Source organism: Malurus melanocephalus, unplaced genomic scaffold (genome assembly GCF_030028575.1).
Source record: "Malurus melanocephalus ecotype Western Australia unplaced genomic scaffold, MMel_1.1 scaffold_177, whole genome shotgun sequence".
In the NCBI taxonomy this organism is placed as follows: domain Eukaryota; kingdom Metazoa; phylum Chordata; class Aves; order Passeriformes; family Maluridae; genus Malurus; species Malurus melanocephalus.
In genome coordinates this window covers 586,625-602,623 of record NW_026623409.1, presented here as the reverse complement: position 1 = coordinate 602,623, position 15,999 = coordinate 586,625, and the positions used below count along the sequence as shown (strand labels likewise).

Sequence of the window (15,999 nt, the reverse complement as noted above, 5' to 3'; positions counted from 1 at the left end):
GAATGTTAGTACGGGTGGTTAATACATTAACTTTTAAAAATATGATTTACCATGCAATCTTGCAAAAATTGAATGGAATAGTTCTCAGTTGAAGATGGGACAAGACCAATTAACAGGAACTTATGTATCAACATAACAACATGTAACAACATCCTAATGCACGAACAAATCAATACAAATAAAAAGCCAACTCTCCACCATAAAAGAGGCATCTAAAATAGTCTAGCAGTTACTGCAAACACAACAGAAATCTTGTCTAGTCTGATATTTGTGCTCRTATTTGGCCTTGAGCAAAACTGTAGGTCACTGAGGTAATGCTAGGACAGCACTAATAAAACACAGGACAAGCTGCCTTTTTAAACAATCTTAAAAGCTGCTTATATGACATACTTACCACTAAAACCTTCAGAATTAAATGGTTCTGATACGAAGATTCCAACCTGTGATTTTCTATAATACCAATAAAATTATTAATTAGTAAACAGCAGAATCTCTATCATGTACTAGACATTTCTATCCAAAGATTAAATAGACACATTTACTCCACATGAAAATTACTTATCTAATGGTTTACATTATTCCAACATTTTATGGTAAAAGGAATTTATACTGTACCWCACAATCTATGAAACTCATCTGATGCACAATATTATCATATATATTTTGGATTACAACTCYAGTATTTTTTCCACTGCAGAAGTTTTTCCTTCTAGATATATCTTACTTTGAAGAGTAACTTTATAGAAGAAAAAAWATCCATCACTCTTAAGATTTAACAAAATGTGTCTAGTTATTGACTGTTCTTTGGCTAAAAACGAATGCAGGATGAATGGGAGCATATAATGAAAAGTAACAACATCAAATATGGCTCAAAACCAGTAAATGCTCACAGAAATATTCCCAAMTCTCTCCAAGGAATTTAGACAAGACCCTACATTCTAATGCAAGACTAGAGTATATGAAGTTCAACAGATGCATTACTCATTCTAAAYTGAGATTTTCACAGTTCATTCAAGATAAACTCTTAGAACCTGATGTTTCAGGAAGGCTGGTTTACTATAGGGGAGAAAAGGGAAGTGAAAGGGAAATTTTCCATTTCTTTCTGCTATTTTGTCAGATTGCACCTTTAAAGCCCTTGCTAAGAAGTAACTGAGAAGGCAGCACACTAGCATATGTTATGTCAACAAGGGTGTAAGGAGACACCTTCAACTACAGACCTGGACAGGACAAAACAGCAGAGTTTTACTCTAACAGGAGCATGAAGTTAGCCCTGACATGTGGAAAATGTACTCAAGTGACTGAATGCAATTTTTACTTTTAGCTTTCACTACACAATCAGCTTTCATGATAAATGGGTGCAAGAAGGGTGATTCAAATACTACAGATTGTTTCCCATGCTTTGTCAGTTTAGCTAAATTAGATATTAWCTGAAAATATGCCAGGTGGAAGGGGAGGTAGAACAGCCAGGCGAGCTTTTTGGCCAATTCAGAGCATGGTAGCATAAACACATTGGATAGCTTTGGACAGAAAAGGCACAAATTGTCAGTGTAGCAGGTTACATAAATACTGTCTCTGCTGAATGTGAAACACCAGCTTAAATAAAAAAAAAATCTGGATTAAACTAAAACCCTTGCGTTGCCTGTTAAAGAAATTTTAGTCTATCTGACCTACATAACTGGATATTTCATGGAAATGAATTCTTCAAGTATAGTAAAAACAATGAAACCAAACAGCCAACTGAGCCCTAGATATGAATTCAAAAATCATTATATAAATAAAAACCTTGAACAGTCATAAACAAGTCAAGAAATTGCTTGCTTTTACTATTGTGGCTGTCAGGTTGAATTTGCTGGGCAAATAATTTTGGCAAGCATAACCAACCCTCACTTCAACACCTCTTTTTATTCTGTCTTCTACATCAATCTCCCTTCTGCTTTATCTTTCTTCTATTAATTTTCTGGGWCTCCAGAAAATTAGTAACCTGGATTCTGTCCTGCAAATGAATGCCATATGGAGCTACATAAAGCAGTTAGTTCTCCATTAGCTTAATCTACTAACTTTGTATGAAAGTGACTTCACATATCTGCAGAAGTGCTAAAATTCAAAATAAACACTAGCATTTCACCATCCCTATGCTAGGTTACAAAACACAAGACCCAATCTGTTAATTAAGTCACACACATAAGAGGAGAAAAAAAAAAGGTAATTATTATAACATTCCTCCTCTTCTAAGAGTGCCCAGAGACACACATTTTGATAGGAACGTRGAATCCCAGTCTTTGTTATATGTGTACCATATACAAACACTCTCTTGTGACATTCAGACAGTGGGCTTAGGTTTGGTTCCATTGCCTCAGTGCCTCTGCCCTCTGCACATGTGTATCAGTACACTAAAACTGCCAGTAAACCCMGGCTGCGGATGCAACTTGCCAGGACTGTCCTTCCTGCCATCTATGCACCTTTGAGCTCTTATGCCCTCACCTCACCCCTTTTCCAGCATTACAGCTGATACAGTCAGACAAAGTGCTAAATCAGGAAGAGGGAACTTTTGCACAAAGGCAGAGAGAGGTTGAGGAGGAAGGTAGAATCACTCCTTCTCATGCCATGTCAGACTCAGACCAAAGTAAACCAGATATGAAACTGCAATCTCAGAACAAGAAGTTTAAAAGGCCATCATCTCTTTTACCCCACAGCAAGAACCTACTTTGATAAATTTYGTTAGCATTCTGCTGAACAGTAATGTATTCTATGAAGAAAGAAATTCTAAGTGGGATTCTAACTTRAAGGAAGAAGAATGAACAATTTTCTTACCCCATGATGTTAAGAATTCAGCAGCATACCGATAGATACGGTTCATAACTTCAATCACAACAGCATAGATGATACTGGGCACATACAGCATCAAGCTGCTGAAGTTAGACTCATTCTCTTCGTGATAATCCAGAGCCCACTGCTCCAAGTCAAAGTAAATCATCATCACATACAGTGAGAAGTAGAGGCAAAGGCACACAAATGGTAAGGACACCAGATAAATCCTTAACTGTCTCTTWATACTTGAGTACACTGGTTCTTCCCTCCCAGTGACAGGATTGATACCCAGGACACCATGGAAGCCTGGTCTTGGTTCTTCAAACTGTCGTTTCATCAACAGCGTCCCCCAACGGTACGTCAGGATGGCGCAAATCCGCTTCCAAACTTCCAGTATCACAGTGGACCATAGGAGATTGAATGTGGCAAACATCACGTATTTGTCATAGTCTTCCCAAGCAAACACATAATAAGGAATCCCAATGACAGCCATTGGAATCAAGGCAAATGTGAAGTATTCTAAGAAGCCAAAGTAGAGAGCAATGGTTTCACCAAAGTAGCAGCGTATGTCATCTGCAGAAAGAAATGTATCAATTAAGATAATGATTTATACAGACATCAGTACAACATCAAATTTGAACTTACATGAACTCACAACTTTCCACTGGACAGATTCTTTTTCTTCTAAATAACACAATGTATATTATTGCTTTTTCTTTTTTCCTTCACCCTTATTSCAAAAATTCAGATGGTTACCTAAATTTATTTTTTTTTATGTTACATATATACACACACACAAACATACCATCCAGAGGGTTAGGAAGTCAAACATCTCAATACTTACTATATGAACATCAGATATCCAGAGAAGGGGGAAAAAAGAAAGAAAACCCCTGACCAAACAGAAAACACTATCATTCTTGAAAACAGAATTGATCAATGAATGGCATGATAGACATGTGATGTAACAAAAACCAAACTTGAACAGCAAGTGACCCCTAGTTCCTGAAAATTCTCACTCACATACGTACTCCTGGGAAACAAATTTGCTTCAGCTTGCTCAGGGACAAATAGGACTAGCTGTGCCTTGACAGCCCTCAAGAACTAAAGGAACAGATGGACAGATGTATCAAAATCTTAAAGATGTCAGATAGAATACTCAGGCTGAGATATTCTGCTCAGCAGACAACTGATGCGTGAAATACACACTAGCTGTAGTCACTGAGTTTGTCTGCTCAGGTGCTACAKAGACCTGAAAAGTGCACTAGTAATGGATCTATTTCATGACACATGCATCACCCCCAAGAAGATCTCATTTACCTTATTAATAACAAAAAATAATGTGGGATTATTATTCACATARTCTAGAAGTGATTAGATACAGAAATGCCTAGCAAACAAGAGTTTAAAATGCTGAAATCTCTTATSTCTGGCTGCTTGGTAGACTAGATTGCTTGTATGCCAGTGTTTTGTATTCACCAGCTTAATAACACAGCCACAGATGCATGGCCTCTGAACGGACACTGTAAACACACTACCACAGTATATCACCTCTATATACTATCACAACAAAACTTACAGTGCAATACCAGAATATTCTTATGGCTTACAAAACACTACAGCAGAAGTTCACAACTGTCAACCAGATAAAAGTCTCTGAAAGCAAGGAAAGGTAAACAGGCAGAACAATCAGCAGTCCAACATCCCTGTCAATCAAAAATTCATTAATRAATACATTCAAGTGTAGGTCATTAGCATCATTCCACACTCCAAGTACACAACATGAAAGACACCACTACATTAGTACATACTTAACAGATTCCTGGGATTTACTTCAAAATTTTGTATGGATTCAGTGTCTATCCAAAAAAAAAAAAAAACACCCAAAACCCTTACTGACATAAACAGAGGACCAGCACACAATAAGGCTCCTAACACAATACTCTGGAGGCAGGCATTATCAAGCCAGATCTTTAACTTCCTGCAGCTCAGGAAAGAACTCAAGCAACTGCAAGACCCAGAGATTTAATAACAGGCAAGCTCCCAAATGCTTACTTTATTAATAAAGGTTTAGAGATTAGAMCTTAACTTTCCACAGACTAAAACACTGACAGACTAAAAATTATTTTCATTTTAAGATTATTCAGCATCTAAAATACACACAAATGACGCTGGCATGCAACAACATGTTAAAACCAACAGTTGTAACACTTGGAAGCTTGTCAAAAGTCAGTTTGATAAAACAGTCTTGACCTGGACTATTCCTGCTTTACTGATGGGTGGGGAGAATTTCTGACATACCAATCTTGTTACATGGAAGCTCACAGACACTGAATCTGCAGATTCTGGAACCATCAATTTTGCAAGTTTAGAACCATTTCAGGAGGTCACAAATGAAACACTAAAAACGGAAAAACTTGTCCAACTGATAAAAGAGCAATGGTCTAATTTCAAGAYTCTACACTGCATGACCACAGGGCAAATGCTGAGCCTTTGGAGCTGGGGGTCAGTTCAACTTGAAAAYTATGACCAAAGGCCTATGTATACAATTCCTATGTATACATATGCAACCATATGAAACAAAATCAAGAAGTATTCAGTGCTTTACTCTGGAACAGTTGTATTGAGAGTCATTATAGCAAAAGATGATGCCACAGCCATCTTAGAATCAAGAGAATTCAGAGAACAGATGTCAAATRTGTATGTCAACAAGTCTGGAAATGTGGGTGCTTCCTTAGCCAGAGCCAAAGCCACTCTTGACTCCAAGACCAGTAAGAAAAGGATAGGTAAAAAAAGGATTTTGACTCATAAATGACAGCAAAGCAGCTTGGGCAAAAATGTAATGCTTGAGGAGGTGAACTACAATGAGTAACTGGGGATGTTAAAAGATAAACTCTTAGTGAAACAACACACTTAATACAATACCTCCCACACAGAAGTTCCACTCCTGTACAGGTTAAATGCAGAAGTYAGGATAGACCCTTGGTCTTTTCACACAAAAGGAAAATTTCTCCAGAAGAAACCCTGCCCTTTATTTCTAGTAGARTAAGTGTTCACATACCTAAAGGTTGATAACCAACTTTCACTCGGCCATACCAGCTGTGACGGAGCTTTTTCAACTCYTCTCTATCATGCAGAGGGAAAATCTGAACCAGAATACCACTGGTCAACAATCTTCTCACTAAAAGAGAAAACAAAAAAAGGAACCTATCACTCCTTCAAAGGACAGTGATGTTGACATAAAGCAAAAAGGTTACATTGTATACTTAGCAAGCCTAAAGCTCCTTTGAAATAGATCTAGCACTTACAYTCTAAAAAAATTGTCTCATGTTAGTTAAAAATCACAGAGAGCAGTTACGCCTATTCCTGCAAATACTCTGCTGTCCACTGGAAGAGAAAAAACAACCCTTTTACGTTTAATAACTGTTCAATAGGTTTGAAATATAATCAGCTGCAGCCTCAATAACAGCTAGTGTCAGGGCTGAAATGTCATATGTAGCTTTGTGAGGATAGCCACAAAGCCACTGTTGTACTAATTATGGGAAAGATACTAAAATAATTTTTAATTATCAGTTTACACTAATTAATAAATTATATCACATCTTCATTGCAAAYAAACTATATATTTCACAATTTTTATTTAACATTGTTATTGAAAGCAGTACTACAAACCGCTCTGGAAGTTACAACCATACCAAAAAAACAAAACTTAAAAACCAGGCAGGCAATGGAAGCTGTGTGACAATATTTTACTATTTCATATCAGCATCTCCCTGACATAACTAAAAAAATACCTTGGCTATAAAAAAAAATACCAGTATAAACTCATTTGACATCTACATTTATTTACATGTTTTGAAATAATATTTTGAAATTTTGAAATAAAATTTTGAAAAAAAATTTGAAATAATGAAGTATCTCCTTCTTCTCTCCAGAGCAACACTAATGGATAAAGATACTGTTAATAAAAGGACATACAATTATTAAGATAAATTCTCCTAAGAAAGTCTAGCATCTCTTCCAATGAGCTAGTTCCTGCTACCATAAATAGCACCAGCTCTCATTGCTTCTTTCTCCCATGAAAAGGAAGAGCTCTTGAAGCAAAGAGGAGGATCGATGAAACCAAATAAATGAAATAAAACTTCATATTATGAAATTTATAATTCTGGAGCACTGTTACTCATTCCAGTATTTTTATACAGAGAAAATCCAAGTATATAATCATGTAATTTAAAAAAATAAATATTTTTGGTACTAATTGAAAATACTAGATAACATCAACATGTGCAAAAACTATGCTGCTGAAGAGAACATAAGGCCAGAGCCTCAGCATCACTTGAAGACTCAGCATGGAAGGCCCTCTGGAAGTAATCTGGTCTAATTTCCTGCTGAAGGCAGGTCCAGGTTGAATTGGGCTGCTCTAGTGAGGATCTAAAAGTCTACCAGGACAGAGCTACCACAATCTCTTCAAATCCCAGTTCTAGTGTTTGATTATCTATCATGAAAAATGCTTTCTTGATACCTAYACAGAATTTCTCTTGTACTGGGCATCCATTGCCTCTTGTCATATCACTGAAGCAGTGAGAAAACAAAGTTGGTTAAAAAATAGTGGGACTTGAATGTCTGAAGAATTTCTCTTCATTACAGGAAAATTTAATTTTTTTTCACCATGAACACTATCCTATATCAACACAGTGAGTTACAGCCAACAAACTACRTTGCTTACCAATTGATTTTCCTGGGTACAGCTTTGCCTGAGGATATCCAGGGATCATTTTTTCATCTTTAGCTCTCAAATTTTCAAGTTCATGTTTGATGATGTACTGACATTCTGCCATTGTAAGGAAATTGTGATTGTCATCTAAATAAAAAAGAAGGTTGTATGAAATGGTGCAGCACAGGAACACAACCCTAGCAGCAAATAACTAAAAAAAAAAAAAAGACCAGAATTAGAAAAAAAAAATTACAGCAACAAACCAATGTCAAATCCATCAATTAATCCTCAGGGAAACAAGAGTCAGATTTCCTTGCGATAAAAAACAATTTTTTCCCCACTTAGGAGTAAAAAACTACAGGGATTGTCCTGAATACATTAAGAAACTAAAATATCAACAACTCTAACACAAAGAATAACTATGTTATATCAGTTAAACTGGGCAACCAGAAATACTAGCAGACAACTGCAAGGTTTCTTTTGAGGGCGTCAATTTCTCTGATTGCACCTGGACRAAACTAAAATTATATTAGAGTTTTTAAAAAGAAAAAATATCAGGAGATAGAGAAAAAAATATATTTACAGCAGCTGCAATTCCAGCTGCTCCTGRAGATTCTGTTAGCAAAAGACAGTCAGATTTGTATTAATAATGTAAAGGCACGAAAGAAATGGAAGTGGCACTTTTGCAACCGACAGTTCTTCCGAAGGCTTCCTAAATCAAGAAAGAAAGGTCACAAACCTAGAGACACGGCAGCAGTTATTGCACACAGCAGAGGTGTTGAGCAAAACTGGCACTGAACAACTAAACTTCAATATTGTTTCAGACAGAGCCAGGAACCTTTAAATTGAAAATGGGGTAAAAGGCATCATTCAAACAGGCACAYTGTAAGTATTAGCAAGACTAAGCTGGAACTCCAATATTTACCTGCAGAGCAAAAAATTAGTTCTGCCACTTTGGGGGCGTTAAATACCTTATAAGCAGCACATTTAAAAGGATGTGTTCCAGTGTGGGCTGGCACCTCCACAAAATAAAAGAGGAAAAGGAACAGTTCCACTAATCATGCCTAAATTCCACTGAACGAACGCCTCTGCAGTGTTAATTAATTACTTGTTTAATGTGTACATGTAACAGAGAAAAATGTTTCTATTTTTTCCAGCTAATCCAAAGATAATAAGCCTCGAAACTGGCTCACAGAAATAAAATTGCTACATTAATTAAAAGCAAAGATTGTTAATCATAAAATCAGACTTATCAACTATTTTCCTTGTCTTATTTTCAAAGAAAATCTTTCATACACGTAAGAGACTATTTGGAGCACTGAAAAGCAAAAAAAAAAAAAAAAAAAAAAAAAAGCTATGTGAAAGAAAACAGAATTCATTATATGGCCTGAATTTGCACAGTTAAAAATGAGTATTCTTTTCATGGCTTGGTCTTCCTCTTGCCATAGTTACCATTCCAAGGAATAGAAAAACAATGAAAGATTTAGCAGTGTAATTGCCTATAATCTTAGTTACCACTTTGCAATGACAAAGATTCCTACAATTGCTTACCTGCAAAATCTTTGAAAGTTTTTCTACTACTGTATGTAAAAGTCCTCATTGAGTTATCACTGCATTCCTTCACCAAACCAACAGTTTCAGCTCCCAGCAACAGCCTTAAGTGGGAAGCCCCAACAAGATAAATATTTTCAACTCCATTTTCCGTAACCAGCGGTTTAATCAGTAGTTGTGCACCTTTAAAGTAAAGAGGGGTAAAATGAAAAAAAAAATTACATTAAAATTACATCGAAAAGCCTTAGWAGTTTAGCATCCAATATATTGGCCCTAGCTAAGAGGAGTGCTGAAAATGTCTCTTTTTAAGAGCAYAAAGAGTTAAGGTTTCAACTTGACATACGGTGTTCAGAATCTTGCAGGGTCACCCCCTGATTTAGCCTTGTTTCTGTTGAAGCACTCTCAAGAGTGACCTGGAAAAATGGGGACTATTTGGATATATTCCCCTAATGTTCCCACCTCAAAAGCAAGCAGTACTTCTTTGAACGTCCCACTGGTTTTAAGGAGATCATATTTTTAAAAACAGAAACATCCTTAATTTATCCAACCAAGGCCTGAAAGCAAGTTTGTAGTCAGCAATCCAACAGCCACAGAAATATTACTGAGGATAAGCTRTAAGCTGCAGCTACCATAAATAATGACTGTTAAAAAAAGGCCCAGGAAGTCCAAATCAATTAGSCTAACTTCAATTTCCAGAAGCATTCTAAAATGAGTAGTGAAATAGTCTWTGCAATACCCTTCATGCTACCAAAATATATAAATAAAATCCAACATGATGTTATCAAGGTTAAATTGCTTTTTKCTAACTTAAGTTTGTTCTACAACATGGTACAAAGTGTTCAGGACAGGATGTGAGGCATTCATTTAGGCAGGCTTACCATGTTTCTGTAAGCAACGGGAGAAACATGTCTAGACACCTGCTATAAAAACTGACATCAAAACTACACTGAACTACATTGAAAGGTGGGTTATCAAGGCTTCAGCGCAAAAAATGGAAGTATTTTAGAGCTCAACTAACATTTGACCTTCAGCAATGTTTTTATCAWTAACAGGGTTAAGYGCATTCAAAAAWTGCAAARTGAGATTGGMAARCAATCATTACACTGCAAATTCCTCRAAAACAAATTTTCTGTATGTCTTCATAGTACGGTGACACATAATTTGATTTCACAGTGTTACAGAAGATCATATTGTACTCACCCCCGTTTGCCTTTTTGTCCATAATTCGTTTAGTAAACCATTCTATCGTTTCCTCTTTGGTGCCTTTTGCAAGTTCAATTACTACCAGAGGCCTGAAGTTAGACTCAACAGTATCCAAGAAAGACCAGCTTTCCACCAGCTCTTTTGTTTTTTCTGCCATCTCTGAAGAGCTTGCTAAGTACAAACACAAAATAAAATGCAAATGTTAAAAAATATTTGGTACCAATATAAAACCCACAAAACTTTACTGTAGTAAGCTACATGAGTCAGTGCTTAGCTAAGGCATAAGTATGCACTTTTATGCACTTACTATTGCCACCAGGTTGAGTAAACTCTCCAGTTATCAAGATACTACCAATCTGCCATTGGTATGGCATTTCTGTCATACTCTCTAGGTAGGAAAACTGTTGTTGCTATGTATAGCAAAGTAGTAATGASAAGAAAGGAAATAAATAAATTAGAAAAAATTAATAAAGTGAAACTATCTTCAAAAACAACAGCTTGCAACTTCCTACAGTGCACTTGCYAACAAATCAAAATATTAACAGAACCTTAGTCAAACAGGTTTTTAAAAAGTAGTAAGATCTCATGGGATGAGTATGCAAACATTGTAGGGAGGAACCTTCTCAGTTAATCTTGTGAAGCTTTAACCATACCAAGGAAACAAACRTATACCATCTTGGGTAGGTGAATAAGRCACTTATCATAYAGATAGGCAAATTAAACTCAGGGGACTTAAATGACTTTTTGGAACCTATAAACTAAGTGTTCTGTRACAAAGTCCAGCTGCAAAGCACTGAGCAGCAGCACAGCTTTATGTGTAAATAATCCAAATTATCTAAGCAGGCCTTCAGAGACTCACAGACCTGTGCAGATCRGAAAAAGCCTTCAGTATTGAGTCCAATCATGAAACCAGCACTTCCAAGCCCACCACTAAACAGGTCCCCAAGAATCACATCTACACAGCTTTTAAATACCTCAAGGGATGGTGGGTGACTCAACCATTTCCCTGAACAGCCTGTTTCAGTGCTTGGCAACCCTTTCCACTATGAAATTTTTCTCAAAATTTTAATGCCACAACTTGAAGCCATWTTCYCTTGTCTCATCACTTTTTACTTGGCAGAACCACACCTTGCAACAACCTCCTTTCAGGTAGCTGTACAGAGTGATAATGTCTCCTGTGAGCCTTACTTTCTTCAGGCTGAACAACTCCAGGCACTTCTYTTTAGTCTTGTTAACAAATTTTATATAAATTATTCTACAGAAATCATCATAATATGCTTCAGAAAGCAACTTAGATGTGTAGATTTAAAACAATAAACCTGGTAACAAACCAACTCCATTAAAAAAAAAGTTTAAAAAATGCAAACAAAAAACCTATTACAGATTTAATTTACTAAATTTTAAATGAAGGGAAAGTTTGGTGATTTTGGTGGGTTTTGGGGTGTTTTTTGCTGTTAACTTGACTGAAGAAGGGAGTTTACCCATTGTCTTTAAGCAGTTTCTCCCCACGTGTTGAAACAGTGAAAATACTTAATTTCCAAGGAAGTTGCTCTAAGGATGCAGTTCAGCTTTTATGGCAATTACACTTGCCTGATTCAAAGCCAAACTGCAGTCTCCAGTATTTCATATAAATTATCCTACAAAATACAGTGACATTGTAAACATGCATATCATAATAAACAAGTGTATTCACTTTTGACTGGCAGAAAARAAGCTTTCAAGTCAAATTTCAATGGGGTTTTCAGTTAGTTTCACTTGCCTTTTCACACACACACAATTCTGCAACATTCAGATTTACAGCTCTGAACGCAAGCATGCATGTCTTTAAAAGAAATGAAGATTAAAAGAACTAGATTAATGAAGTATTTAAAAACATTTTAGATGCATATTTGCACTCAGTGAATCAGACAGAAAAAAACATCATCAGGGATGAGGCACTGTAACTGAGATTGTTAGTGACTGACTACATTGTCTTGATAATTTGCTCCACTCTAATGCATCTCTATCCATAATCAGGTATTTGCAGGGTTTTGCCAAAATAATGCCCAGCACATTATGTATATTGCAATTTCTAAAGAATTTAAAGAATGAAAAGTACTAGATAATTAATAAATATYACTAGTTAACTGTTCTGCAAAGCAATATTCTTTTCTCTTGAATAGTCATCCCTTTCTATAAACAGTGTGCTACTCAGTGAATTTGGCTCCTATCATTCATTCAGAATCATCGTGCTTGGCACGGTGACTGTGTAAGAATCACAKAATTATCACCGAATGGTTTGGGTTAGAGGTACCTTGAAAACCATCTAGTTCCAAACCCCCCWCCATCGGCAGGGAWGCCTTGCACTAGACCAGGTTGCTCRGAGCCACATCCAATCTAGTYTTGAACACTTCCAGAKATGGGGCAWCCAGAGCTTCTCTGGGCAACCTATYCCAGTGCCYTACCACCCTCACAGTAAAGAATTTCTTTGTARTATCTAACCCAAAACTACTCACTTTCAGTTTGTTATTTTCAAATGTTCAGTAAGACTATTATTTTCAAGGTTATTACTACCGAAAACTACAACGGAACTGAAGCACTCTTCCAAATCGTGCCCATCATTTCCAAATGCGTTTTCCAAAAAGGCTGTCCAAGGCCCAGMACAGATCCTATGGGGATAATTTAGCCTCTTCTTTCATACATACACACTGTGTAACCTAAAACACACCCAGAAGCACGGGGAACAGCCCCGAAGGGCCCTCATGCCCCCAGGGCTCCCGCTCGTACGGAGGGGCTGGGCGGCGGTCACAGARCCAATTAAGTTGGAAAAGACCTSTGAGAMAATCGAGTYCARCCCATGRCCCAAGCCCACCGTGTCAGCTGAGGGCAGAGGGARCTGCAGCCCTTTTGCAGGGCGTGCCGGCGCAGCGCGGGTCAGCGCCAGGCTCACGGCCCAGCCTCCACCCGCTCGGCGGCCCCGGCAGCCGGGCCGTGCCCGCTCTGAGACGCCCATCACGGCTCCTGCCCACTCACTGCCAGGCTGCGGCTCGCTCTCCCTTTTTAGGAGCCCAAGTACCGGGGAGGAGAGCAGTCCGGCCGGCAGCACGGCCAGTGACTCACTCCCTGCCCCCGGCCCGGCCGCGTTTCGCCGGCGGCCGCCGCCCTGCTCCGTTTCCCCCCGCAGCCCTCAGCCCACCGCGGCCGCACGAAGCGAGCACCACCCGGAGCGGTGCCGGCACGSCGGGGGAAGCCCCGGAGTGTCAGCGCTGCCCAGGCTCGACACTGGCTCCGCGCCGCGCCGCGGCGGGGTGGGCGGGAAGGGCGGAGGCTCCTCCCCTCGCGGCRGCGCAGGCAGCCAGAGCCCCTTCCCGCTAAGCGCCGGCCGCCCCCTCCCCACTCACCGCCGGTGCCGGCTCCACATCCGCAGGGCAGGGCGGGGCGGAGGCGGGCGGCGGCCGCAGGCACCGGGCGCTGCCAGGATGGGCGCCGGGCCGGCCCGACGTGACACCGCCCGCCGCTGCCGCTGGCCACGCCTCTCGCCGCGGCCCTCCTCGGCCCGGCCTGCGACTGCCGGCCCGCCCCTTGTGCGGCCTTAAAAATGTTACAGTGTTTGTTATAGCTACGCTTCTATGGACCACGAGCTCTCACTGCGTCCCCTTCCTTGTTTCCACCTTTTGCTCCTTGTGCTGCYTCCTGTCACAGAATTAATGAGGTYGAAAARKACCYCCAAGATCATCGAGCCCAACCTGCGACCAAACACTATCGTGTCAACCAGACAATGGCAGTSAGTGCCACATCCAGTCTTTCCTTAAACACCTCCAGGGACAGTGAGCCCACCACCTCCCTGGSCARTYCATTCCAATGTTTAATCACCTTTCCTGTGAAGAAATTCCTCCTATGTCCAACCTCCCCTGGCACAGTTTGACGCTATGTCCTATACTGGTTGCCTGGGACAAGAAACCACCCCCCACCTGGCWRSAKTCTCCTTTCAGGCAGTTCTAGAGAGCAATACCATCTSCCCTGAGCCTCCTTTTCTCCAGACAGAACACCCCCAGCTCCCTAAGCCAGTCCTCATAGGACTTGTGTTCCAAATCTTTCATCAGCTCTGTTGCCCTTCTCTGGATTCACTCCAGCACTGCAATGTCCGTCCTGAATTTAGGGGTGCAGAAATGGACACAACACTCAAGGCAYGGCCTCCCCAGTGACAAGAACAGGGTGACAATCACTTCCCCAGTCCTGCTGGCCACACTATTCCTGATACAGGTCAGGATGCCACTGGTCTTGGCCACCTGGGCACACTKCTGGTCCATGTCATTCTCTGGACATAATCCAAACCCCCTTCTGGATGGAGCTTGAATGATAAAAACCTTGCACTTCAGCTGGGTCAGCTATTTTTTCAAACATTGTTCTGTACAGGAAAATAGGGCATTTTTGCATTTTGATACCAAGACTTTTGTAGAGGGTATAGGTCCAAGCATCCATTTGTAGCTGGATGGTGAGAAGTGTGACTGTAAAGCAGTGGTGGCAGTGGCAGGCCAAGGATCTGGCCAGCCAAGCATGGTCCCCTGCTGGGCTTAGGGAAGACTTTTCAGCATATTTTGAAATAAAATTAGATATTTGTATGTAAATTTTATGGTAAATTTTTGATTTGTGTTTGGTAGCCAGTATAAAATACCAGCTTCTGGTGATGATTTTTTTCTAGTATTTATAGCCAGTGAAGCAGTGAGGGTTTAGGGCATGCTGAAAAATGTAGATCTGTGAATACTTGAAATTTAGGTATTACAGACTGCAGTGGAGAATAGAAGATGGGCACCATCTCTATCAGATAGTTTGGGCAGAATGTCAGACTTCTTAAACTTCAGTCTTGCCCAGCTTCCAGTGGCTTCACCATACAGTYATTCACTGCTGAGCATCACCTACTGTGAAAACTCTCACTTCCTGAAGTAGTATGGGAGTAACAGAGAGGTAGGTTTAACAAAAAGGGGATTTTAGACCCTATTGTTATATTTTGCATGTTGAGTATCTCCAGTAATGATGCATCTTGTGAATATGTACAATGTCTTTGTGGGCTTTGGGCTTCTGGCCTTCTTGGCCTGACATCTTCRGTCTTCTAGTAGTTTACAAACAATTGCTTTAAAACTATCTCTTCTGTGTTTGTAAGTTTTCAGTGGGGACTTGACATTATTCAATTACTCTGGTCCATGCAAAGATTCATTCAAAATCTGTGTATTTTCTGTTATCAAATTAATTTTTCCACTGGGCAGGGTCATTGAACAGCAATATTGTTAGATGGGACTGTCTCATTCCTCCATGTTATGTATCCACTAGGTGTCACATTCTTGCTATGCAATGAATTCTTTAATGTTACACTCTCRGTTTCTCTCTAGAAAGTTCACATTTTGCTAGCTATGCATAAAGGTTAGCACATAATGCAATGTTCACAAAAGAAAAATAGGATTCATAAGTAGATGGTGGATGTGTCTACAAAGTAATCTACACAAACATACACTGCTGGTGCAGTGAAAACCRTCTCACCATGATGGCAAAAAGAAAATTACTTTGTGCCAATCATGGTGTTGTAGTGACTAGAAATTTGCTCTTAAGAGGATTAGCTAATTTAAAGATGAATCAGGTATGCCCATCCTAAATTGCAAACTGCAATATCACTAGAGCTRAATATAAATCCCAAGCTTGTATCTCTTAGTGACTGTAGTCCAGTCTTGTGATTCTGCTAGCTGATTATG

The 15,999-nt window shown here is 39.4% G+C and overlaps 1 protein-coding gene across 1 annotated transcript in view; it reads right to left on the bottom strand.

Moving 5' to 3' along the window:
* Positions 1–10,442, bottom strand: part of ANO10 (anoctamin 10) — a 118,218-nt gene extending 107,776 nt beyond the window's left edge. Inside the window, exons 1-6 of the mRNA XM_057372689.1 lie at positions 10,274–10,442; positions 9,074–9,256; positions 7,535–7,669; positions 5,870–5,989; positions 2,812–3,381; positions 395–450 (exon numbers count right to left, since the gene is read on the bottom strand). Coding sequence (XP_057228672.1) covers positions 395–450; positions 2,812–3,381; positions 5,870–5,989; positions 7,535–7,669; positions 9,074–9,256; positions 10,274–10,433 — 1,224 coding nt within the window. The 5' untranslated portion in view covers positions 10,434–10,442. The remainder of the gene's footprint in view (positions 1–394; positions 451–2,811; positions 3,382–5,869; positions 5,990–7,534; positions 7,670–9,073; positions 9,257–10,273) is intronic.
* Between the last annotated feature and the right edge of the window lie 5,557 nt (positions 10,443–15,999).